At 47.8% G+C, this 27,543-nt stretch overlaps 1 protein-coding gene across 1 annotated transcript; it reads right to left on the bottom strand.

The window, feature by feature from the left end:
• Positions 1-26,866, bottom strand: LOC111849750 (activin receptor type-2B). The gene is made up of 11 exons (XM_023822913.2): positions 26,420-26,866; positions 6,338-6,545; positions 4,599-4,708; positions 3,668-3,819; positions 3,294-3,437; positions 2,788-2,931; positions 2,224-2,372; positions 1,363-1,477; positions 1,124-1,262; positions 747-877; positions 1-460 (listed from the first exon to the last, which is right to left on the bottom strand). The coding sequence occupies exons 1-11, from the start codon at positions 26,469-26,471 to the stop codon at positions 266-268; spliced, it is 1,539 nt and encodes a 512-aa protein (XP_023678681.2). The 5' UTR covers positions 26,472-26,866; the 3' UTR covers positions 1-265.
• Positions 26,867-27,543: the final 677 nt, after the last annotated feature.

Below are 27,543 nucleotides of genomic sequence, written 5' to 3'. Positions count from 1 at the left end.
CCATCGAGATGCAAGTTCTGCCTGTTTTTTTTTTTTTTCCTGTCTCAGCCATGTGAAAATACAGCAGATAAGTGTGCTGGTAATATTGAAAAATGTAAAACAAACAAAATGAAACTTCAGGAAAAAAATAGCAGCTGCATTTGTGTTTTTCATAGTTTACTGAGATCCACTGAGTCTGGAAAGATGAAGGTTTCTGTTGTTGTTGGTGTTTTTTCTTTGTTGTCGTTTTCCCCCTGTCAGTCTGCCTGGTCCCATAGACGTGGACTCAGATACTGGACTCTTTGGATGGCAGGTCCACATTGGTGAGCGAGGTCACCATGGAGACCAGGCAGTCTGAGGTAGGCGCGTTGCTCTGCCTGCTGATCTGGTTAATGCGCTCTTCCACGCAGCCGGCCGAAAGCCGCGCCTCCGCGTCATGGTCCCAGCACTCCTCGATGGTCTCACACATCTGGCTCAGGCCCTGATCAGACACGGAACCACAGAGACCATTACAGGTTAATCGTTGCATCTGTTTTACTGGCACCATGGGGATCTAGTGCCCTCTAGTGGTTCACCAGAGCATGCACCTGAGGCCACAAAGGACTACAGACACTGTTACGGGTTAATCATAGCAGGTAGCACTAAGCATTTCTGACTTCATGACAGCAGACCTGGTTCACTGGCAGCATGGGGGACATAGGGCCCTCTGTGGGTTCATCAGAGTAAGTGTCCGCAGACGGGCAAGGATAGACGGGCGTGACACTCACGGCATGTTTCAGCCAACAGTCCTTGAAAGAGGGCCTCATCTTCTTGTGGACGACGACCTCCTGCAAATCCTCCAGCGACGGGTGCTGGCCGATCTCCTCCTCGAAGGGCAGCATGTACTCGTCAACAGGGCCTGAGGGAAAGGGCAGGCCCCGTTCACGTTGGCCACGTCGAAATACGGTACAAATACAATCCGACACAAACCTCTGGGGCATTCCAGCACAAATGCATGCAACTTCTATTATAGATCTTTATCAAGGGTGAAGCATTTCACCACAAAGAAGCCACCGCAAGATGAATACACCCAAAGGAATCCCAATAAGGAGCTCTCTTCCAAGCAGGGAGGGGTGGAAGGCGGGGCTAAAGCCTCCATACTCACCATCGGCAGCTTTGCACCGTGACACCAGCTCCCAGAGCACCAAGCCCATGGCGTACATGTCTATCCTCAGGAAGGCGTCCCTCTGGAAGTTGATAGCACCCTCCAGCACCTCGGGGGCCATGTACCTCCTGGTGCCCACCTGTCAGGGACACCGTGGGTCAAGCCATGTGAAGGGGGTCCCCTGACCCCCCTCACACTCCACACCAATGGGCCGACCCAGACCCAGCACTCTAGCCTACCTGACCATGTGTGTCTCCCGGAGGTTTGCCGGGCTCAAAGCGGACGGCCAGTCCAAAGTCCCCGATGACCGCAGACAGGTCTCCCTTCAGCATCACATTCTTACTCTTGAAGTCCCTGGACGGTAGATTTCAGATATCAGGCCGTGCTAGTTAAACTCCCACCTTAACATGTGTCCCCCCAGCTCTCCACACTGTGCCTGAAACCTACCCATCGATAAAAAAAATGCTACCACAGTGTGAATGTTACTGGTGAGCAGTCTTACCCAAAGTTCACCATCAGATGGCAGCACCCATCCACACAGATTTCAGTAATGTAATTTTCAGTAATTTCAAGAAGCAATCTGAGGTTTAAAATGTTAAATGTATTCATGGATGGGTTTGTTCAGACAAACCATACCATCCAGCACACAATCATTACCAGATAACCATCTATAACCTTAATTTCATCACCTAGATAAAAAATCAGTTGATTCTTACTTGAATGTCAGGAACTGATATGTCATGGTAAATAAACGTAGTTTGAGCAATACTGATACGCGCTAAACGCGTCAGGAAGAGGTTAATTATTAAAATCACTTAATGAGCTGCATGGTGATTTTGGCATGAAGATGAATACTTGGTGACAGAAGGTTGGAGGCATTTGACAGCACACTGATGGGATTATGGGTAATGTTCTGTAGGGCCAAGCACACAAGCCAGTCTCTGGTGTGACAGCAATGGAGGCATTTAAACGAGGGATCTTATGGGCTCTAGCCAAGTCTGCTTAATGCGCTAACAGCTGACGTGCAGTAAGCGAGAACAGAGACCTTTGAAGGTGAGCGGTAAGCGATAAAGGCCGCCGAGGCCCGCGGGCAGCATTACCTGTGTGCGATGGCGGGTTTGGGGCCCTCCCCCTTGCAGCGAGGCACATCCTCGTGCAGGTAGGCCAGCCCACGGGACATGGTCTCTGCAACGTGGCATAAGTCATTCCAGCTCACTACGTTACCTTTGAGGTAATCTGTCAGGGAGCCCTGTGAAGGGAAAACGCAGAGCGTTCGCTGGTAAATATTTTACTGAAAGGTGTCCGCCTCCCCCCATCCCCCAACTCCCTCAGTCATATGGGAGACCACAGAAGTGTAAAGGGGGTTTTGAAGGTGGCAGGAAAAGATGAAGACTGCATGAAATCATTCGCCAGGTTCTATGCGCTAATCCCGCACGGCTCAAATCTCATTTATTCATTTCTGGCTGCAAAGAAATTCACAGGATTTTGTAGGTCCAGATGTTTGCAGCTCCCCTGTACTGCTGGGGTGGGGGGGGGCAGATATGTGTATTAGCCCAGGCTCATCACAGTTCCCCCTGCCAACTCGAGGGTAGAGGATCCACCAGGCTTATGCCCTAGCTGTGAGAGAGCGCCGCCCTGTTGGCAAAGCCTGTGCTGACCCCCACCTTCTCATGGAACTCAGTGATCAGCCACAGCTCCATCTCTAAGTTGGTTCCTCTCTTTTCGGCAGCAATGTAGCGCAGGATGCTCTCGTGCTTCATCCCCGGTGTGATGAAGATGTCCCACTCATTTTGCCACGACTGCTTGTCCTGCAGGAATGTGTACAGACCCAGGGCTCAGAACAGCGCCACCAACAGACGCCAAAGTGCATAGCTCCGCCAGGTTCTGGGCCAGTATCCACCCAACTGCTCTACTCAACTACAACCATTCTTCATCTGGCAGAAATTACATCCCAAATAAGAAAAAAGTTAATCTCATTGTTTAAGAACCTCTGACGCCCACTAGTGGACAGGAAAAGAAAAACAATCAAAGCTTGACGCAGGAACACTGGTTATCGACCTTATATTCTCATCCACATTGACTCAACACAAGTGACCGATTCATTAGATCTATTTCACGGCTGACCAGCTCACACAGAGCCTGGGGTTTCACACAGAGCAGTGGCACTGACCTGAATGGGAAAAATTTTGACGGCTACATATTCATTCAGCAGCTGGGCCTTCCACACGCAGCCAAAGCGCCCCCTGGCTTTGATCTCCAGTAACTGCAGGGGTTTCAATCCCGCCAAGGGGGAAGGTGGGGGTGGGCCAGGATCCTGACCAAAAGAAGAAAAGTACTGAGACAAAATTGTTATTAAATACCTAATACACCTATCAACTGCTTACCCTCGATTCTTATAATAGGTAACAAGATTTTTGATAAGTTTCAGTGAGGCCTACCAAGCTCGAAAGGGTTTCAGCAAGTTCTCAGGTAGAACCATGACCGGTGGTCTTCTTTACTAGCAGTTTAAGATAACCAGCTAACCCAGGGCAGAGTGGGAGTTACCTCGCTGATGTCGACCTGGCCATATGGCGGCTTGCGGTGGCGGTACATCCAGAAGGCCAGGAGCATGGCCATGGAGAGCACCGAGATGGGGAGCAGGGAGTAGACCAGCACATTGAGCAGGGAGGGTGTGGGGGGGGGAGGCCTGATCTTCACTGGAACACAGGAGAGGGAGGGCGGGGTTAGTGCCTGGGGTCTCACCGTTCTGGGATAGACAGCAGCACTGCGGCCTGGTGGCCACTACATGCCAAAACCAAACATCAAAACACTACGGGTTTAGATCCAAGCCTAAAATGAGTGCGGAATTTACCGCATCACACAGACAGACGTGGAGAGGGAGGAACATGCAGACCAAGGTCCTTGATACTCAGGACCTACTGGCCTTCATTAGACAACAAGCTCGCTACTCCAAACACACAGCTGGTGACCCAATGCGCTGACCGGTGAGTCACGGCGGTGAGGCAAGTAATTTTGCTCTGAATTAGCTTTGATGAATGGAATACAAATTTCTAGGATGTCTTGTGTTTTGCCAAACATTTCAAACCTAAATTCTCTCTCTCAGACACACACACAGGTTTGTGATTATATCTTTGTGGGGACTCTCCATTTATTTCTATGGGGAAAAACTCTAATCCCAACATGACGACCTTAACCCCTACCCAGCCCTAACCTTAACCATAAGTAACCAAACAACATTCAAGTCTTTTTAGTTTTTTGACTGCAGTCACAAATTTCCCCAAAAAAATGGTCCCCACAATGTATACATAACACATACACTCACACACAGAAACACACTCAAACACATATAAATTCCACTCATAAAACCAGCAGCACATGAGGATTTGAAGACTGCAGGCAAGATGTTGCGTCTGGAGACTGTTAAAAAGCAGCAGCCGCCTCGCTGAAGGTGCCCCGAGACGGCGGCGGCTCTCACCCGGAGTCCCGTTGGCATCGGGCATGTGGGTGAACCTCTCGTTGCAGTAGTTACCCTCACAGCAACAGAAGAAGACCTGGGGGTTCTCCTCTGTGGCCACACACTCTTGCCTGGGGGTGTCAAAAATGGAGATTAGGTTCAGGGGAGTGGGGGACTCCACTCAATGCTCTCAGTGACTGTAGCGCTGATTTGGGGTCAGCAGAGAGCACGCACAGCTAAAATAACAGGTTAGGAATTGCCGGAGGGGAGCATTTCAACACCAGCCAAGGTACTTATTTAGAAAATGACCAGGTCGAAGAACAGATCCAAGTGAATACCCTGCACGTCCAAAATCCTGCCGCCCTGTTTTAGCCATTCGCCCAGCTATGTACACAGGACAGCGTCCTTCACCGGCGGGCGACCTGCAGTCCAAGCGGCTTTTGCTCATTGTCCAATCAGCAGGCACAAGCAGAGCGCGGCCTTGTTTAGCAAATATACAAAATAAAATAAACACCAATTACGCAGTCGTATCCCCCCTACTGGACACACAGATAATATACATAAAAATGCGCTAGCCGGGTTGAAACGTGTGTCTCAGTGACCACATGGCTCACATGGAGTCACAGAGTTGCACTGCATTAGCGAGGCGGCGGCACGGAGCCGGTCACTGAGGCCGCGGCTCGTGGATCAGCGCCGCTCCCCAGGCGCATCCTGACTGACCTTTCTCTAGAAAGCCCTTAGCAACGGGCCATAGAAACAGCCCTGTACAAGATGCAAGAAAGGCTGAGGCGGGAGGCAGCCACCTGTATAGGAAGGCGGGGGGAATACAGAAGGGGGAGAGAGGGAGAGAGACCTAAGGAGGAAGAGAGGACGAGGCAGCCACCTGTATAGGAAGGCGGGGGGGATACAGAAGGGGGAGAGAGGGAGAGAGACCTAAGGAGGAAGAGAGGACGAGGCAGCCACCAGTATGGGAAGGCGGGGGGGGATGCAGAAGGGGGAGAGAGGGAGAGAGACCTAAGGAGGAAGAGAGGACGGAGGCAGCCACCAGTATGGGAAGGCAGGGGGGAATGCAGAAGGGGGAGAGAGGGAGAGAGACCGATGGAGGAAGAGAGGACGAGGCAGCCACCAGCATGGGAAGGTGGGGGGGGGGGGGGGGTACAGAAGGGGGAGAGAGACCGACAGAGGAAGAGAGGATGAGGCATCCACCAGCATGGGAAGGTGGGGGAGGGGGGTACAGAAGGGGGAGAGAGACTGACGGAGGAAGAGAGGATGAGGCAGCCACCAGCATGGGAAGGTGGGGGGGGGGGTACAGAAGGGGGAGAGAGACTGACGGAGGATGAGAGGATAAGGCAGCCACCAGCATGGGAAGGCATTGGGGGTGGGGGCACTCAGCTGATGGTGGGGGGAAGAGAGAGAAAGAGGGGACAAGGCAGCCACCAGTATGGGATGGCGTGGAGGGGATGTGAGGGAGGTAGAGAAGGGAGAAAGAGCAAGGGAGAGAGAAAGAGGGGATGAGAGGATAAGAAGCGGCCACCTCTACAGAAAGGTGGGGAGGTGCTCAGCAGGAGAGAGAGAGAAAGAGCAGTAAAGAAAGAGAGGGAGAAGGAGGAAGAGGAGAGAAATGAGGGGAAGACAGGGTGAGCGGTAAAGAGAGAGTGAAGGAACGAGGAAAGTACAGAGAGAAGAGGGGGAGAAAAAGAGAGGGGGACACTAATGGAGATCAAACAAATGCAGGACTGGCAGAAGAGGGGGGCACTGACCTGTCGTAGCAGTTGAAGTCGTCGAGCCAGCAGCCCTTCCTCACCAGCTCGATGGTGCCTGAGGTGTTGCGCCAGGAGGCGTAGCAGTGGGAGCGCTTGTCCCGCTCACCCTCGCAGCGCTCCACGCCGCTCTGGTTGGTCTTCTCCACCTCCCAGCTGCCGTTGTAGAAGACACACACCCTGGTCTCTGTGTCACCATGGCTTTGCCCTGGGAATGAATGGGCGGGCGAGGTTAAAACTGGCACAGGAGGCGAGGGGGTGGGATCGGGAAACCGGTCAGGCCTCAACGAGCCGAGGAAGAACCAGCAAATAGCAACCGATATGCGGGTCACATGCTGGAAATGATTTGGCATGTTTCTACAGTGATAAGGCTTTCTGCTATTAAAAGTTGGGACCATAAATCTCTCGGCCCCGATGTCTCATTTGTCTGAAAAAGCCAAAAGTCCCCCCCCACCCCCCCTTTCCCATCGTGGCACTTTTATGAAGCATGGCTTCATCCAGCCTAGGGGAGGGAGTTCCTCAGTCCCCCAGTCCCCTCACAGCATAGCAGAGCCCCCCCCATGCAAATCGCTCACGGACGGGCGTCTCTATAGAACGTGCCATTAAGCGTGGCTCCGGGCCGGCCGAGGGCCCCGGAGGGCAGACAGGAGAGACTGAACAATGGGATATTCCTCTCTAGATCACCGAAGAACCTTCCGGAATATTTCCGTGTTGCCATCTCTGCTCAGCACCCTGTCCACCTTTTCTGGCACATTCCGTTGCCGAGGGCGCTAATCAGATCCATGGGACTGGGCACTACAGTCCACCACACCCCCTATATCTGGGCGACCTTGGGGGCAGTTAGACTCAACATCCGTCTCTGCGGATCGATGCTGCGGCTCTTCCGGAAGCTCCCGGCGTCTTCCTCACGACGGCTCCGCGGTTTACGACCGTTCCCTAATTACCTGCAGTCTCGCGGCCTTTGCCGCCGCCACTGGACCGTTTATCATTAGCGGAAAGAGGATCCATCACAGGAGATGTTTACAGGCTTCCAGTTACAGCCCCCGTTCAGACTCTCACTCGTGGCGGATGCCACAAAGGAGCAAGATTTCCTGGCAACATGAACTACGAAGGTCCACGCACAGGATCTCTCATTTTACACGCTTAAGTATGTCAATAATACTAAATTATTCTGGCTCTGTTCCATTGGCATCTCACTTGTCTTTTCTTTTAATCCACCCCAAACAATCCTTCACAAGCACAACCACTTATGCAAATTCATAAATCGATTTATGAACCGTTTAAAGTATTTTCACTGGAATCAGTCATGGCGATTTTACCCTAATGTCAGAAGCATGTTACTGTGGTTTCTGGCGCATTTTAGCCTGTTTAGGACACAGGTTGCATCCCTGAAATGTACATCTAGACTGCATACTTCCTTTATAACTGACGAAACAGTTTTTCTGATAAAAAAAGAAAAAAGTCACTTATAGGTCAGCCTTACATGGGGGGGTGTAATCAGAGGATTTGCCTGCAGACATCTGAACACATGTTACAGACGTGGCTGCAATGCTAAACAGCTGCAAGGCACACGGAACAGAGCCCCCTGAGGACAGGACACAAACGGTCTCAAGATCTGAATGTAAAATTATTGCAAAAATAAATTAATTAATTAAGACAGCAGTTTAAACAAGGAACAATAGAGACAGCACTGTTTACTACACAGTGCAAACCTGGCATGTCTGCATGGGGCAGATGTTCCTGCAAGCCTGTGCATTACGGTTGCTAGGCGATGTGAGATATAGGCAGTCCTCCCGCCAGCCGGATCACTAGACAAAGCCCACCCCCCCCCACGTCCCCCCTGCCCCACCTGCTTGCACACATGAAATATACGACACGCAGCACCCGGGCCGCGCCCACTCTGCCTGGACGCACTCGCTGCACACAGAGCGTGCGGCTGCAAAACTGCCATGCTCATCTGCCTGCCTCGTGCAAGGAGGCCATTTAAAAATGGGACTGGAGTGACTGGAATCTCCACCGAGCAGAGATCTGAGAAGAAGAGAGGTGGATCCACAAATTAATCACTTATTAGGTCAGAATGAGTGTTAAGGCAGCCTGCAAGTGTCAGCGATTCTGATTGGCCAAGCAATTAAAACCAACAATACATATATTAAACACATGCATTATAAATGACCCTGACATATACAGACAGCATAGAGAATGCCACTCAGCGTGTCATAGCACTGCTAAAAACCTGCTGCGAAATTTGGTAGAAATTTGGTAGACACCCCATTGGTAAGAAAACCCAGTCCTAAATAATCATTAACAAATGGACCCAACTTGCATTCGTTAAGCATGTACTCACACTTAGGCGATCCATACCACAGCCAAGCATGCTTGACCCCCAAAGTCTAGTTTGATTAGTGTGATTGCTCCGTTACGGGTCCGGACCCACTTGAAGAGGACCAGAGCACAGTTAGTTGAACTCGTGCACGAGTGTCTAGTGTGATCGTTAACAGTGCCCGGGCACGGAACACAGACATGACGTCAATGGTGCGACTGACACACACGTGTACATGTACACTATACATGAACCGGACCCAGAAGGAAGGCAGCGACAAACCTTTAATAAATATGGTGGCAAAGGATCACTTTGGTCTACGCCAGAGGTGCAGTATTTGCTGGAAATTTGGGCTGACGAGTGTATCCAGGAACAACTGGATGAAACACGCAACTGGATGAAATATTTGGCAAAATACGGGACTGTCGTCTTATACATGCAGCACAAATATATAATCGCTGCGTTGCATGTGACATAAATCTATGTGCATCATCGTGCACAAAACGACTCCAAATAAACCACGAAATTAATCATGAATGCCGTTCTGCTGTGCATTCCTTCCTACATTTCCCTTAATACAAAAAGTCACACAATGACGACAAAAGCGTGCTTGGGCTCGGATCGTTAAACGCAACGTGAGCGCAAACCAGCATGGGAGTGCGGGGTGGAATCGTGCTCGGGCACGGTACAAGGCAACTGAGCCAAGTGTGAGCGTGCCCCAAGTCTAAACGTTCTCTCAATTCATTCCATTGGCTGCCAAATATTTCTAATTAAGCGGGAGGAGACAGAACACACTGGTTATATGGCAAACAATGGCCGGGGAGGGGGGCTGACAATAGTGTCCCCATTTAAATGCTCGAAGGTTGGTGATCAGCTGGCGAGAGTTCAGGTTCTGGGAATAATTTGTTTCATGTGCATCTATTCAGGCAGTCTGGGGAAGAGGTTACCAAGATGCATGCGTCACGAAAAGGCTTCCACAAAGCTCCTTACAGCCACTTTCTGATGGAGCTTCTCATTAACACTGTATGGAGAAGGTCATGTCAAGACAGACATCATAAACACGCACACAGGAAGCATGGCCATCTGATGGAGGAACTGATGCCTCTCTACAGATCACTGACCTTGGAGAACCTCCAACGTTAACGAGGAGAAAGAGGATTTGCTTCTCACAGCACGACAGCAGCCCACGCGGTACTACCTTCTTTAAAAAACAAATAGAGATGCACCGATCGCTCGGCCCAGACCAGAGACCGGCTGGTCAGTCAGTCTCATATCTCCGATACTGAACTGGTCCATTTTACACATGCGCCATGCGTCATATGTAGCCGCGTGCACACTCTCAGCCACTCATTAGTGGGCTTTGTTGTCTTAATGGTTAGGGAAGTGCACTCGTAATTGAAAGATTGCAGGTTCGAATCCCCAGCCAGCAAGGTACCGCCCCCTACTATGTCACATATGGGTTAAATGCAGAGAACACATTTTGTTGTTGTGTGCTGTGGTGTGTCAACAATGACAATTAATTCATTAACGTGGAGGTTCTTAAAAGTGAGTGAAAACGACACAAAGCTTGCAATTTGTAATACATGTAAACTGTGAAGGAACCACCACGAAAACGCCTGATCGTGGTGAAACGTGGTGAAAAAGCCTGATCTTAATCTAGCTGACCAGAGATATAAGACTTGTATGTGCATAACATACAATGTTGGTATTAATAATATTACTCTACACCTATTATTGTTTGGAAGAGTATAGTACACTTCAGTTTTATTTGGCAGTTTGTAACCTATGGAACTTAAGACAAGTTAAAAAAAAAGCGAAAAAAGGTCAGTGTCATGTTTTCTGGTGAATTTTTAAGCATGCTGGAAAATGACATAAGCAACTGACATTTGTCTGATTTAAATCTGTTGCACCTGCTTTTGTTTGGTAAAGTAAAATATGTCAGATAATGTTGGGTGTACAGTAACTCATTTTCAGTTAATTGTTATTTGTACCTCTTTCCAGTCACAGAGCACTGTATTTTGAGACTTGTTTAAGTGAGAGAAGATCCCGTAACTTAGTGCAGTTTGGGGGGGAATTGTAAAGTTCAACAATTTTTTTTATGATGAAAATAAAATTTTGCATTGAAGAAAAGTTGATTGTATATGCTATCGATAGATAGAAAAAAAGAAAAAAAAATTGGGATCGGCTGGTCACACTTGTGAATCAGAAATCGGCCAAGAAAATTGCAATCGGTCCATCTTTAAAAACAAACTACAATAAAAGAAGCAAGCCTCTCAACCAACCCAAGGTTACACTAGATGCTGTTCAGTGACTGAACACCAGACTGATGACATCGGTGTGTTCAGAATCCTCCCAGCATTGCAGGTTTTCATTCTGCCTGTAGGAGAAGCCTTTGTCTATCTGACATCAGACTGAGTTACCGAGGGTAATAACCCGACAGACTCCTTAACTGGTACCCGAGGAGGATTAGGCAGGGATGGGAAGGTGAGGACAGGCGTTCAGCAGCCATGGGGTGACCTGACCCACCATTAATACGCAAGGTTTCCAACATGCCGACGGCATCAGAGAGGTTTGCATCTCCCGGTAAATACACCACAGCGAGGACAGCTCAGGGATGCCTGGGGACGGGCACTCTCTGGCATCATCGTCTCGCATACGTGGCGCGATGATATTACCGCGGTGGAAACTGACACCTGTGTGGAGTGTGCATGTAAAGTGTCGTCTCTCACGGCGTCGATGGAACCCAAAAGCCGGCGATTTGGGCGCACCAAAGCACACACACACACCCCCCTCCACCACCACAGTTCTCCAGGGGAAGCCAGACTACTCCTGGGGTGTACAAACAGGAGAAACCTGCTAAGGACCCCCCACTAAGTCCTGATTGTCAACAGGCAGCGTTTGAGACCAGATTAAGGTAGCTCAGCTGGTAAAAGCCCTGCCTCCTGCAGTGATACACACCGCACCCCCACCCCATGAGGTGGGGAGAGGAGATGGGACATACAGCTTTATCACATCTTCAGCATTCTAGGAGATTCAAGAGCGTTTAGCATGCCAAAGAGTTCCAGTTCAAGCTAGCGCCCACCTTCTGAAGTTCCTATTTATGCTGAACCCTTCTTTCAGAAACGCACCTCAATTCGGCACAACGTCAAGCCGCGTGTACATCCTAATGAACGCAATGAGCCTCAGAAACACGCCGGCAACTTCGACGCAATGAAGTACTGCCAGTGTGAGATTAAAAACATAACATTTGCACTGAGCAAACACAGCAACATGTCCCACTACAGCTTAGATTCCAGTAGAGGGCGCCGTGGACAGCAGACCCCGTCTGCGACACCAACTGTAGCGTCTCCGGGTTCGAGTCTTCAGAGCATCAGGCTCTGCTGTATAACAACAGGGTTTAGAAAAAACATTCAAGAAGAAAACAAACTAAACATGAGACAATTATTTTGACAACCTTGCACGCAGAGTAAACAAATGCACAAATGCTACCTTACTGAAGCGATCTGTTGTGTTAAGTCATAGTCTACCATGTGTGGATTTAAATCACAGATAAAATATTAAAAATGCACCATAAAGAGGCTGCATAATCTCATCCTGAATAATTAAAGACAGCAGAGGTCTTGTGCAAACACCTGGGTGGGCAAAGATCTCTTTGCCAGCTTCCTTAATAAAAGACTTGAAATCCCAGGTTGGGTGGGGTAGATAGAAGGAGGAGGGAAACTATCAAATATTTTAATGTTGAGACTGTAAAGTCACATGACAAAGAGGTGCAGCTTAAATGTAAAATGCTAAAAATCTTGGACAACTAAGAAAGTGATTCTAAATAAGCATAGACATGGGCATTTAAAACCAGCTTAACGCTGTATGCAGGTGAATTACCCTCATGCTGGTACTCAGGACTCAGGAGACCATCATAAACACGAGGGCGGGGTTCCTGTGCTGGGGAGCACGGAATGTATTACAGCTCAGCTGCTCCACCAGTCCTAGTACACACTGACACGCTCGCACTTTGGATTCATGAATAAATAAATCCCTTGCAGAGGGAAAAGGTCAGAGCCAATCGGGCGAACCAATCATGCTGCCGGAGACACACAGCTGCGCTGCCAACTCGCATGAAGAGGGCCACGTTTCAGGGGACGATGGAAAGCCAGTCTCTCCGCAACGCATGAACATTTACTCATTTTATTCTCTGCTTTCATCCAAAGTAACTTATAGTAAAGAGAACAGCTACAATTTGTGTGTGCTCCCTGGGATTTGAACTCGCAACCTTTGCGCGGTCAGTACAACGCTCCAGCACTGACTTACAGGCCATAGTGATACTGGCTCTACATGCAAACATGCTACCCCAGGCAGACATGGCTGCTCTTGCCCCCAGTGGAGCTATGAATGAGTGGAAATATCACTACTGCGCCCGTGTAAATGATGTTCAAATCACTGTCCCTTCTGATTGGTGGGGGGGGGGGGGTTGGTGGGTGATCTCAAAGATATCCCATAATCATACAGCCAGGAAAAGGGTTTCATAACGCGGGCTGAACAAGAAAATTCCCCCATTTTCATGTTTTCTGCATTTCCCACAGCCCACAAACCGCAAGCAAGCCTTCAGTGAGCTCTGAGCCAAGGGCAGGGTGTGCGAATGTGTGTGCTGGGGGGTGGGGGGGGGGGGTCAGGGGAGTGAAACAAACATCCACAAAACCCTCCCTTCACAGGACTGTCAAGGGCGGATACAGGAAAACACATACACAAAAAAAAAAGTCACCCGTGCAAGCTACACACATGAGATCGCATACGGCCATATAAAAGACACTGGCGGGGGGTGTTTTGTGATAATTTGTAATGAAGCTCATGAAAGCAGTAAGAGAGGGCTTGGGGTGGGCAGAGAGCCTCATCCAAACCGCGCTGTGATCAGAGGCTTGGCCTCCCCAGCGATAACCCATCCCAGCAATCAGCAGCCAGCTCCACACTAACAGGGAATTTCATATGGCGTCCGTCTGTCCTGCATTACTCTGGGCAGGTTAATAAGCTCCTTTATCCGAGATGAGCGTCTCGGAAGGGAAACGGCGTGTGGGAGTCCAGGGCGGTGACCAGAGAAAAGATCAATTAATACTCAGAGGCAATGAGTTGGACGGAAGACAGAATCAGAGAGGAGCTCTAAAGAGTCACGCAATTTTGGGGGCCTGATGTTCTCGATCAACAGAGCACCAAAGCAAGAAACACAGCCTACCCCTAACCGGAACCCCCTCGGTCAGGAGCAACTGCAAAAGGTCGTCCGAGATCCCACGGCACCAGCACCAGGGGCAATAGGTTCATAAGGGACCAGGCAGGTGAATAAGAAAGTGGCTGCACATTACCGCCTCCCTCTGACAGACTAGGGCTGAACTCGGAGGAGCCTGCATTAAACTTTCAAGCGCTTCCAGCAAGTCAGCTCCCTCACTTGGCGGCTTCAGTTAGCATTTCCGATTATCATATGCAGCAAATGCCAAAGTCACGGTGTGGTGGCGGTGCGAGTGTCATTCACAGAACCGCGCCGGTGGGGAAAACTACCTCCCGGCCGGGTCACTGCAAAACCCCAAAACAACCGAGCGGTCTGGCGGGGCGGTGCGGGCGTCATTCACAAAACCGCAGCAGCCCGGTCACTATACTGCCCCGAAACGGCCAAGCAGTGGCTGGTGATTGACGGGTGGCAAGCCGGATGCCAGGCAGGTCCTCTCCAGTACTCTGGAGCCCCATCATTCAGGTGCTCATGTTTCGCCGCTCTATTTATAGGGGCTGGTGAGTAACCAGCCACAGGCCAGTGGCCCCCATTTATACATAAAAAGAGAGAGAAACCCCACAATAACACAAACTGACAGAGTGAGCCAGGATTTGTGGGTTGTACACATTCAATCCCATCCCCTTTTTAAATGCTAGCCTTAATTAGCTATTGTTACAAAAACAAGATCAAAGGTGTCCCCCTGCCCCCGTAAGGAGACCACCCTCAGTCCTCGTCTCCAGGGTTCGTGTCTCTGCACAGATGAGTCTTAATTAAAACAGCGACTAAGAGGCTGCATTTTTAAATCACACCTGTGAGCTACCAAGGAGTAAATAAGGAGGACAGACACCCGCTTATTACATAAAAAAAAAAAAAAAAAACACACGAAACCCAAAAAGAGAATAACATTTTTAATAAGAGTTTAAAACATGAACAGTTTCACATCTGAGTCAAACTCTCCTCCAAGATCAACAGAAGATGAGCGATCGATCTCTGAAGAGGTGCCAGACCTTTGCTTGGGTAAATAAACTCCTCATAATCATACCAGGCTAATTCTCCCGACTTTCTGGTTCAGGAAAGAGGAGTCGGGGTTTACTGAGGACGATTCTGAACGGACGTGCCCTTTGGCGGACATGGCAGTAAAATGAAAACTTTCACAAAGGTGGAATTGGTAACCACCCTCCCAGAAAAAAAAAAAAGAAAAAACAACTTCAAAAAACAGCTCATTACATAAAGCCAGGTCTTTTACTCTGCTGTAGGTCACATGACTGTCTTACTGGATTGAGGCATATTCTAAATGGGAGCTGATAGCTTGGGGAAACCCAGCATGCAAGCGGCATTTCCCCAGTTGCTCTCAGGCCAGGCCGCACAGCTGCGTACGTCTCCGAGGCCGCGTTGATCTTTCGCCGAAAAGGGCCGGATTTATATTGAAATTAAAACGACCTCGAAAGGGCAGGGGAATGTGACTGGCTATAAAAGGCGTGACGTTGGACAGCGTCCCCATTGGCCCACTCTGGCGCTGACTGGGAGCGCCGGTGCTGCGCTCCGGGCGGTTGCCGCACTTTACCATGACAATGGCGGTGGGGGCGCCCTGCTGTCCCCCTCCATTGACCAGCCCGTCAGCTCAGCCATCAGAGGTGCCATTGTCCTCCAGGCCGAAGCTCCGGGCTCATTAAAAACCCATCTACTCCATTCCTGCGTCCCCAGAAATGACGAGTGACCTCATACTCTGTTTTTATTTTTTGTTGTATTTCATTTCTTGGATCAAGCAGAAATGAATCTGTCATGTAAACGGATGTGAGAGGAGCAACAAGACCAGATCGTGCCACAGTTTGGAGTTTAGCTGGCAGAGAGAACATCGGCTGTCTGTGCGTGTCCCTCCCTCACACACCCCCCTCTACATATTCATACATCCATCTGTGTGGTTCCCCCTCCCCCCCCCAGGAGGAGTTCCCCAGACAGCTGGAGCTACAAGAGGTCACATGGGCAGGCCCCGGGTAACACCTTCATCGAGGAACAAGCCGCCATTAACTCATCACTCCATCAGGGGGCAGAGGAGAAAAACATGCATCAGCTGCCTTCCTCCCCAGCCAGAAGACAAAAGGAGGAAAGCAGGAGGGACGGTGGTCTGAGCGGAGGTGCAGGAGTAGAGGGGTAGGAGGTTGGGGGAGGTAGCTACAGCAGCAGCAGATGGGAATCCCACCCAGACCCCGGGGAGCCCCCTGGCGTGGGAATGCTGCTTCCGGAACGTTCCATAAGCAGCACGTTTCAGTCAGTGACAAAGCCTGTTAAAGACACTGTATACCAGCAACAGAAACAGTGGCGACAGCAGCAGCTCAGCCGCATGGCACAGAACCAGTCCCCCTGTCACCGGATCGGCACCGCAAGGAGCATCTGATGATGGTACAGAGAGCTGAAGACAGAAGAAATGTGGCAGGTTCATGCAACAAAAAGCACAGAGCTAAAGATGCTGACCGAAGCCATCCCACAGCAGACTGGGGTTTTCACCATGGGGGGCATTACTGACCAGTAACACAAATCTAGATTTAAGTGGTAGAGATGTAAATGGCTTCTGTGTTTTCTTTCCATTTTTTCAGGTCACTCCACGTTAAATGCAAAAGCACTCAAATTGGGCAACTTACAAGAGCTCATCCATATTCCCAAATAAAACTGGATTCTCTGTCCCATATACAGTGCTGCTTGAAAGTTTGTGAACCCTCCAGACATGGTCACTGTTTTTGTAAAAAAAACATTAAAATAACGTTATTACATATACATCCAAATCCCAATTTGTAAAGCACACCTTCCAAATAATGGACACACACAAAAAGAGATATATTTTTATTATTTAATTCAACAAAGGCGGTCTATTTCACAAAAACTGAAAATTTAACATGTGCAAAATTATTAGAAGCTTGTGGCTCCTCCTCTTGCAGCCATTACTTCAACTAAACGTCTTCTGTAACCACTAACCAGTCTCTCACATCTGCTTATGGGGATTTTTGCCCACTCCTCCTTGCAGAACTCAGCTAGTTGAGAGAGGTTGGAGGGACATCTGGCATGTACCAACTTCTTCAGGTCTCGCCACAACATTTCAATTGGGTTAAGGTCCGGACTTTGACTGGGCCAATCCAGAGTGCGAATCCTCTTTCTCTGAAGCCATTCCTTTGTAGTTTTGCTGGAATGCTTTGGGTCATTGTCTTGTTGCATAATCCATTTTCGTCCCAGCTTCAACTCCCTGACTGATGGCAGGAGATTCTGGTCAAGAATTTGTCGATATGCCGAAAAATTCATGGTTCCTTGGATAATGTGGAGTCGTCCAGGTCCAGAAGCAGAAAAGCAGCCCAGACCTTCACATTTCCACCACCATACTTCACTGTTGGGAGGGGGTTCTTTTCTTCATATGCCATGTTGGCTTTTCTCCAAACATGTGGGTTTTGATTGTGACCAAATAATTCTATTTTGGACTCGTCTGTCCAGAGAACGGACTTCCAGAAGGCCTCTGGTTTGTCCAAGTGCTCTCTGGCAAAGTTGAAACAGGCAGCTTTGTTCTTTTTTGAGAGCAGAGGCTTCCTTCTAGCAACCCTCCCATGAATGTCAGGGCTATTCAATTTTCGTCTGATTGTAGATGCATGCACATTTGTCCCAGATGCTGCCAGAGAGGTCTGCAACTCTCTCGAGGTGATGTGTGGGTTGGCCTTTACCTGATTTATTATTTTTCTAGTGCTTCTGGGTGATATTTTTGATGGGCGTCCACTTCTAGGCAAAGTTGCTGTCATGTTGAAGGCCCTCCATTTGTAAATGATCTGTCTTATAGTGGATGGATGGAGCTGGAATCTTTTGGAGATGGTCTTATAGCCCTCCCCAGACTGATGGGCTGTCACTACCCTCTTCTTCATGTCCTCGGGTATCTCCTTTGCTCTTGGCATTGGTGATTTGTATGGGACCACAGTGGTTTGGTTGGTTTCCTCTCTCTTAATTAGTGCAGGCCAAACCCTTTCCCAAGGATGTCTCATTTCATTGGTCTGCTTAAATGATTAATTAAGCACCCAAATGTGTTTCACTTGAGTCAGTTACCTGCTTGACTTAACCAATGCCTTTTACTTTTGCACATACACAAATTCCATGTTTCATGTAGTTTTTGGGCTACATAAACAAGTCCCACTAAACAAGTACATGCAATTGATAAACATATGACATTTCATACATAAAAACTGGTGATAAAATAAGAAAACCACGGTAAAATAACAGAAACATCTAAACTGCTAAAGGGGTTCACATACTTTCAAGCAGCACTGTATGGTGTCCCCCTGCCTAGTGCCAAGTCCATTCTGGGATAGAACCTGCACTGGATAAGCGGTCTGAAGATGGGCTTTTTTGGACTTGATATAAAACACACAGAAGTAGCTGTATTTTCATACAAAAGGTAAACGGCTTGTTCTAAAGTGGCATTAAGGGTGGGGGGAAGGCAACCCCACTCCCCTCCGTAACCAAGATGGAGGTCCCACAAACAAACCCCCGTGACCTGACATACCTCAGCGTAGACAGAATGGCACAAAGGCTGAGGGGGCCCCACAGGGATGTGGGGAGGGGGTTATCCTTCTAGACAGGACCCGACTTCTTCATTATATTCAGCCTCTCAGACAAACGGCTCACAGAGGAGGGGAGAGGGTCCTTTTAACCGGGAGAGTGAGGCCTTCACAAACCATCAATCCCACATTGAGAGCGGTCCGGCTCAGTCCGGCCCCATCCCCCAACCCTACCCAAATAAACTCTGCTGTCAACAAAAGGGGAAGTCAACAGCCTACGTGGGGGAAGTGGGGGGGGGGGGGGGGGGCAGAGACTCTGAATGAGAACCCTCCCCCCTCCTGTCGACCACGGACGCAGACTACAACTTCACATGTCGTCTCTGGGGGCTAAATATTCCTCTGCTGTCCACAAGGGCAGCTGCGAGCTCATGCTGAATCAGCTGACCAGCAATGGACAGGCACGACACAGCCAGACTTTGGACCTGAAGTGATGAAAGATACCAGGCTGAACAATGCCCCCCAACCGATTCATGTACAGACTGTACAGAGTTCCTCGCACTGGGGACATGATTGCATGAAAATCCCCCGAGTCCTTGCATCCACAAACATACAAATGCACAACAAGAGGCAATTCATTCTCGTTTGTTATTTTAGTTACACAGTACTTTCAAATTTGGTGCCATTAATCACCAGCATAGTGCCTGAAGCAAAAAGATTTAAGAGAAATTGCTGGAAATTAAAAATGACCCAAACCCCTCAAACGTTCATGGGTTCATTGGGTCAACGTCAACATGCTCAACAGATATTGGTTCCATTAAATTGTTTACGAATCATTAGGTTGGTAAACCAGTGACCAGGAAGACCCCATTAGGCTCGTAACAAGCATGGATCCCTCAGACCGAACATAGGACAGAAGGTGTCTCATTCAGGCATACTGTTCACATGAGGTTGGGAGTGAGTTAAGGACACATGAAGGTCGGCGGATCTCGAACAAGCTCGTGGCACGCCTCCGCCATGCCGGGCTCAGCTGGCAGGGGCACAAGCCAGCCAGGGTTCGTACAAACGGCTGCACCCACACCTCAGCGATTTAGGTCAAACCATGGCATGATTAAAAGGACCGAAAAGACAAAATCTTTCATTTCTATTCGCAAAGTCTGACACTTCCAGGACAAGCGAAACCGCAGCCAGTAAACTTTCCAAAAAGTAGGTTGTGTTTTCAGGTTAAGTGTTCTCATTTTTTTTTAGCGACGCTGGAAGACTGTTTGCAATTCGGTGCACAACCACGACCACGTTACCCGGAGAGCGACCGGCGGTTGGCTGTCTACGACACGACCTCCCAGCCGGCTGCTCAACCACAATCCTTCTGACGGGAGGATGCCATAAAACCGGTCTGAGCCATGACATCTTCTGGCATCAGAACCGCCGCAGATTGTAGCCTGCAGATTTTCACAAAATGTTGAATATTACTTGAGAGACGACACTCTTAGTCGCCGAGATACAAACGGCTGTTTGCTATTTGACACTATACAGCTAGATCTACAACCTGTGATTCCAAAACAATGCCACTCATTAGGCGACATAGCCAGCTACCTAGGGTGCCATCTTCTGGTAGGGCATTGACATACCAGTCTAATTTCACTTCATCTTGTATGGTGGGTACTAGCAGTAAAACTTGCCTAGGGCACCACATGAGCTTCAACTGGTTCTGTTCTAACAAGAGTTTTACAGTGGATCTCACCAGATTTGGGAGTTATGCAATTCATCTGACTGATCACCTAAAATATCATCAAGAGATAGTGCTGTGTAAACAGATTAATGGTTGTACAGTAACTAAGGCAAAAAAAGAGATGAATTCAGTTTGCCATAATGATTTTTGCCAGACATTAACAATAGTGTAGACACTCTGCCCTCACACCTCCAGGGCCCAGGGGTCAGGTGCTGCCCCTGCCCCCCCTGGGTGAACAGCCTCCCCGCGTTGCTCTGCCATGGAACAGAATCCCTCCGCAACCTTGCTGCTTCCTGGGACGACTTCCCAGCTACTGAATACACTGCATGGAAAATGACATTACAATAACGACAGAAATATTATTTGACAAAACCTTTTAACCTCTCCCTCATAACGATTTCACCGAAAGCAGACAGCGATATCCAGTAGCACAACAAATCCTCTACGGCGGGCTCTCATCTTTTATTCACAAGACTTCAAATACACCCAAGCAGCTCAATCTCCCTCTCGGCAGCGACAACATGTTACCGGAGCATCTCGGGCGCTGGTGTCTACCTCCAGACTGCACACCATTAATCAAACCTACAGTGGAAGCAGATTCTTCTAGAACTGCAGAAACACTGCTGTTCATAACCTCACGAGTAATCAGCCCCGGTTAACCCATTCCTGTTGGGGACAGACTTCAGCAGATCCCTGGTCCTTCACAAAGACAAGGGAATTTAAAGTAACATCTAGGAGACAGTGAACAGAGCAGCATTTCCGATGACATCATTTAACGAGGTTTGTTCTGCAACACTAGTATGTGAGCTTGTGCTCCAAGAAAGTATGAAAGTGAGAAAAAGTTGGTCTTCGTTCTTATTCAACTCAAAGATGTTATCACAGATGATTGGGGCAAGATGGGAGGCAGGAAAGCAACTCGGTACAAAGCTAGTTGTGAGAACCCTGGAGAAACAGATTTCAGGAGCCCGTCCTTCCAGTAATCGAAACCACAATGAGGAAGACAACACTAAAGGTCACTGCTCAATACCGGTAAAGATCTTTTCGATGACAATTAGCTAAAAGCTCAGCTGCCCTTCACTCTGGAAAAAGAATCTGTGTGGACAAGTCATGGAAACAAATCTCAGTCAGGTCTACGTGGCTCATGACAGAGACGCCTTTGTGGGGCAGTGCGGTGCAGACCTATCCAACTGGGCCGGACGTCACTCAATCTTCACAGGCAGCTTCATACCCGCAAGTTAAAAGTGCCTTTCATGTCCCCCAAAATCTTTATAATCTTTGACAACTCTCAAAAAAATCCCACAGTCCCATAGATAAAAAACTATTAGACACATAAACTATGGTTCCCCAGCTGCAGAACCTGTAAAGTAGGCAGTTAACACTGGCATCCTTCTGCGCATCCTGAGGGTATCCCGTTACAAAAAGCGCTTGAGAATTGACATGACTGCAATTATGGCATCACCCCTCCCCATAAAGGTATGTTATCTGGCAGTAAAAAAACACCAGCTACACACAGCAAGGCATACATATGAAGACCTGAGCACAATTCATACCTAAAACTAATTAGTTAACAATAAGCCCCTTGTGAAAGTGACATTACAAAGCTTCGTGGGACCTCATGTCATCACCACTACCCCCCTGGCAGTAACAGCACCTAATAACTGAGATGGCACAAAGAAGATCAGTCAAACACAGACATTATGGCATCCCCGTGAGCGGTGGCTCGCACGCCCTTGACCCAACGTGACAGATGTGGTGAAAGACAGCGAGCAGCTAACTGAGAAGGACTGGTATGTTTCGGTCCAGGCCGTGCATCATTTACTGTAAAGTCTCTTAAAACACCCCAAACTGGGGAATAAAAAAAAAAAATAGTGAGGGTGGGGGGGCTTAATCTTGTACTGACACGCACTCATTCGTATCAATTTCCAGACATTGCGCGAGTCCCGTCGGGTTTCCGTGGAGATACGAGCTGGTTGGGTTTATAACATCACAGGCTTTCGTTCGAGTCTACCCGACCGCTCCGACAATGTTGACGTGGCCGGACAGGTTCCATCAAGCGGCACAGTATCACGTTTCGTTTAACGTGTTCGATCAACATCTGCACTGGCTGTTATATACGAACGGAGATGAGTATAAGGCCAAGGCTTCTAAAGCATTTCCAGTTTGGGCAAAAAGATTTAGTGTTCATTCTAGTACTATTCATTTAATAGTATTCATTTAATATCTGGTTTGATCAGAAGGCACTAGTACTCAGAACAGATGGGTAGTTATCTAACTATTTTGCTTCACCTAATAAAAATCCAAGAGCCTCAAAATAAAACAATTTTAAAAAAAAAAACCTGATTGACTGATGTAACCGTAGTTACTAGAGACTTCAGGCAGACAGGCAGGTTCTCAGATCGGCACTGTAAACCGATGAAAATATGAAATCTTTATTGATGTTGACACAGCTAAGTGTTTTGGGCTCAACCAAACAGGGGAAGAACAGGCAGGAAACTCACCGAAGGAACAAAAGCGATCAGCCTAGCTTTTATACAGCCTGGTCCCAAAAAATGTGTCTTTTGGAGTCATACTTCTGAAATAAAAAACAATGGCACAAAGAAAACCCCAGCTGCATGAGCAATCAGAAAGGAGTCTCCACATAAACGAAAATGGGAGGAGAGGCCTGGATTGCAGGTTGGGCTGGGGGGAACAAAAATGTATTTCGATGATCATTAAATTTGATCATAGAGTAAATCCAGAAGGCACTGGAAATTAAAAACTCATCTACTCTAGACTAATAAGGAGTAAACAGCAGGGGTAGGCCCCACACAACCACGTTTTTGTGGTTTTCAATAAAATAATATGGCTTCGCAGGAGTAAAATTTGAATGCAGATGATCACTTCAAGAAGCGAAAGCTCAGGGCAAAGCTCCCCCCGCACAAGCACCACCCACCCCCACCTCCATGATTCCCATTTGTCAAAGCGAAACACAGGGAAAACTCACGGTGAAATTGACTACGGCATAAAACGCATTTACTCTCCCTTTTGGGGACCTGGGATTTGGAGACAGGTTTAATGGTAACAATTTATGCCCACAGCTGCGGTCACTCCCCCCCCCCCCCCCCAAATAGAACATGTGACCAAATGTTTGAGAATCTGTCAGGGCTATTGGACGTGCACACGCAGTTACGACACACCGCCGTTACTGATCCAATAGTCATGTGATAAGAGGGGCAGCTCCTCTTTGGCCTCAACCCCCACATTCCACACACACAGGCCTTCCCCACGGGGGGACACAGGCCTCGCTGCTGTGCAGGCACACAGGAAGGAGAACTGCCATCCACCCCCGACGTTGCCACACAAAAGCACACACAGACACACATCCTTTGCGGGGGATGGGGGAACAAGGACCGGAGAACCTCTGGATTTATCTCGCCATCCATAAGTGTGCGACACACTCCTGTACACGGCGGGTAACATGCTGGCAATGAGGTGGCACTGTCACACAACCAGGGCGCAGGGAGGGCGGCCACAACACGGGGTTTACATACGTGTTACGCCAGTCGGTGTGCGACCATGCGCTCATGATGCAACACCAATGAATACTGCAGCAAAAGCCAGACACACTCGGGGTCAATAACCAGCCTGCGTTCGCCTAATTCTCCCGTGAATCCTCTTCCGGCCGAGATTCTACCAAAGGAACAGAATGATTGACATATACAGGAGCCCCCTCTCTCCAATCATCCAAGCATGGCTCCCATGAGGGTCGCAGAAACCACTGAGATTATTATGTTAAGCATTCAAGCCTTATTAAGACTTAGCCGTAGCACTGCGTGGATATTTCTGCATGCAAATATGCAGTCTGCATGCAAAGCGTGTAATAATGCTACAAGACTACATTAAGATAATTAAAACAATAAGACGACTATGTTGCAGTAAGAGTACACGTCTTGATTATAAAAGTTGCCTCTTTGATTGCCACTTAGAGCTAGGTTAAAAATCCAGGCACATTAACTAGGAGTTGGGTATTTGCCAGGCAGTCAGGAAAGGGTTAAAATCATTGCACGTTTAAGGTATTTAGCCAATACGTCTTCATAGACGACAGATTGGTTTTATAAAATCCCAGGAATTTCACACTAAATAAATGAAAATTCAAATTGAGATGTCAGCCACCTAAAACTTAACAGAATCCACTCTCGTTGTAATCTTATGTGTACGTCCTTATTTAGACCACAAAGAAGCCAAAACACAATCATCTAAAGAACTCCCTGACCATCAAGTGATTTGAAATTAATCGGTTATACAAAAACGTTAAACTGAGCATAAATACACAAGGATACGGGACGTACTACATATAGGTAAAGACGAGATCGTGGCCTAAATAGGTTTCATTTCCCGATGGTTTAGTTGCAAAGCTACCACAGTTACTGCCTCAGAAAATGTTTGTGCCCTTACAATAAAGCACCAGAGAAATAAATCGCCAGTATTTGGGACGTGAAACACACGTACAGAGGGTAGCTCGCGCTTTTCAATCTGACCGTGTCAAATAGTACGGATAGATGTAATGGATAGAATGAAAAATCTGAAAATGAAATTCGCATCCAACTGTTTAGGACCAGCTAACAAATGTTGCACTAACTGGACCCGCGCATCTTTAAATCAAGTAAAAGACAAAGGGGAATGCACATGTTGAAATTAATTTCACGTGGTTGCTATATTAAATACATTTAAAAATACGTCGTCCGAGTGATTAAATGGTGACCATGGACGTCAATTCGTTCTTCAGCGGAAAAACCCATTTACCGTTACACATATAGTGGTGATCTGGATATGAACAAAGATCGATGCACGGTTACATACATAAGGCGGTACTGAAACATGTGGGGGAGACACAAACACACACACGTAACTGTACGGAAAAGCGAAACCAGCCCTACAAAACAAAGTGGGCAGCGATATTACGATATTGCAAGTCATACTGGACCCGATTCGGGAATAAACAATGAGTACTGCAGAAATAAACCGGAAGGTTACTTTTTATTTAACCCCAAATGCCTTCAAGTACCCCTCCCATAAGTCCTTAAAACAAGGGGGAGGGACTGCACGGCAAAACCTGGCGTAAATAATAAATAGCTCAATAAATAAGATTTCGTTTTGGCACCCAGCGGAACGTGCTGGCAAAGATTCAAGATGCCATTCCCCCCGTGGTAAGGGCGCAGTTTCCAGCAATATACAACCCCATACGTGCCCCGACGACCCCATCTATGAGCACAAATGCCCCGCCATTCAGGTCCAAGGCGGCCAGAAACACAATTAAAACACACATGCAAAACCAGCTATAAACTACAGACCGCTTATTCTCCCAGCAGATTACCAACTGAGGCGTGCATAAATGTGCCATTAATATACCAATTTTTACAGCAATACAATAACCATAAATACATTTAAACAACTATCAGGCACGGTGGTCCAAGTTAGTGCCTAATAAAGCACGTTTTTTTTTTACTGTCTGGACGGGATCGGTAATACCATCGCCAGGTTATGAATGAAAGTGCCGTTTCTGTTTAATTATCACTGGTGTGTCTTTAATACACGTGGTTTTTTGAAAACGTGTCGAGTCGGAGCAGGATCTATCCAGCCGCTGGTGTTTTACAACCGTGCTTTAGGATCACGGCACATAAATATGCCAAGAGGACGAGCTACACCATAAACATCAAACATACCCGCTCATCATTTCACGTTTTTATCCCAGGACTATTTCTAAACACAAAACGTTGCAGACAAGATTCATTTCATGCCGATGAAAAACAAATAAAACTTTCGTGACAAAAAAAAAAAACACATTAGTGCGATCATCCAGCCCCGCTTAAATTCGATTTTGGATAATCATTTTAAAGCTATTTGTAAAAATAAATGTATTTACTGAGTGGTATTAATAGCTGGCGGTCCGCGTAATGCTGCCGTACAATGGATTTATCACATCTGATACTGAAACGGGCAAGACTAAATAGCGAATGACAATGGCAATTAAAATCTCACAGTAAATAAGCAACAGGGGAGATAAGACGGTTTTTTAAACTACCAACCCAACAAAAGTAAATTACAATAAACCAATCGCCGGGAAAGTAACCTTTTAAAGCCAGATTAGATCATCAACAGCATCGTACAAAATGTGCTGAATTAACAGGGCTACGCTGACTATGGCTTTGCACTAGGCTAATGTTACAGTGTGATCAAAATATGCAACGGACTTAGTTCTTGGGGAAAAAAACGCACTTACCTGCACAAAAAGTTCCCCAAAGAAGTGCAAAAGTGAGCCAGGGCGCAAACATATTCCTTCAATGTGAGCGAAACGCAGCAGATCTCCGTCCTGATCGCCTTTCCTTCCTGAACATTTAAAAAGATCGAGCCGAATGACCCACGGTCTCCGATGTCCACCGCACGGAGAGTTTGCTTTGCTTTGCTTTTGTGTGTACAACCCAATGCAACAAAATTGCAATGCTATAAAGAAAGGGGTGGGGGCAAAAAAACTTTAAAAAATCTGAAAATCCATCGGGAGAGAATTTATTCCAGTCGATAAGATGGGGACGCTGTTTTTTAAAAAGAATCGGGCTTTTTCTTTCGCCTGGGTTGTTACCAGTGTCTCTCTATATCCCCTAAAACACTCAGTAACCACAGAGACAGGGTCTGAAATTGACATGCAAGAAACTGAACTGAGTCCAAAATGGCTTCTGAGAGGAGAGCAGCGCAGGCTGCATGGAAACCCGGATGTTTAAATACAAAGAGAGGAATGCAATCAGGGGTAAGCAGGGCTAAGGGGGGTGGTAATGCACTTTATTGGGCCGGGGTAGTGGCCATCCAGCCAGGCAGGTAAGAAAACCAGGGGAACCGAAATCTTAGATACGAAGAGGGCGCCTTGCCTGTTTCCAGCGTGATCGGCTAATTAATAAATGCATCAAAACTGCTATTTTTGGAATTTCTCACGGGAGCCGAGATCCGTGGGGAAAACACCGCAGAGGAGATAAACGGAAAAGTAAAGCCGAGATATTGCGGTGGAACAATATGGATACCTCGGGTAACAAAGCGAATATGGCAAGGGCACGGTGCGGCGTGTCGTGCTTATCTATACTTAATGCTCTTTTAAATATTTCAGATTGCAGATGCCCATGATCTGGAGAGCAACTGGGTCTCACACCAAACGAATTGTCCTTCTTAAAGAGTTTGATCATTTCACTGGTGACCTGGATAAACTCGATAACGCACTTTACCCCTCTTTTTAAAATTGTTTTAACTACACTGAGCTCAGTATGTGAACCTGAAATACAGAAAGCATCAGGACTCGGGGAAAAAAACATTTTTTTTTCTGGGTTTTATTTGTGAATAAAGGATATCTTGCGTCTGGAC

Source organism: Paramormyrops kingsleyae, chromosome 4 (genome assembly GCF_048594095.1).
Source record: "Paramormyrops kingsleyae isolate MSU_618 chromosome 4, PKINGS_0.4, whole genome shotgun sequence".
NCBI lineage: Eukaryota > Metazoa > Chordata > Actinopteri > Osteoglossiformes > Mormyridae > Paramormyrops > Paramormyrops kingsleyae.
The sequence above is the reverse complement of the archived record's forward strand: the minus strand, read 5'-3'. Positions and strand labels throughout refer to the sequence as shown.

Bases quoted from the DNA above. Each gene is read 5' to 3' on its own strand.
- LOC111849750 (XM_023822913.2), bottom strand. From the start codon at position 26,471: ATGTTTGCGCCCTGGCTCACTTTTGCACTTCTTTGGGGAACTTTTTGT. The intron at 3,438-3,667 runs GTAACTCCCACT...TCTTTTGGTCAG, and splicing joins GCCAGGTCGACATCAGCGAG to GATCCTGGCCCACCCCCACC. The intron at 878-1,123 runs GTGAGTATGGAG...CCTTTCCCTCAG, and splicing joins ACGGTGCAAAGCTGCCGATG to GCCCTGTTGACGAGTACATG.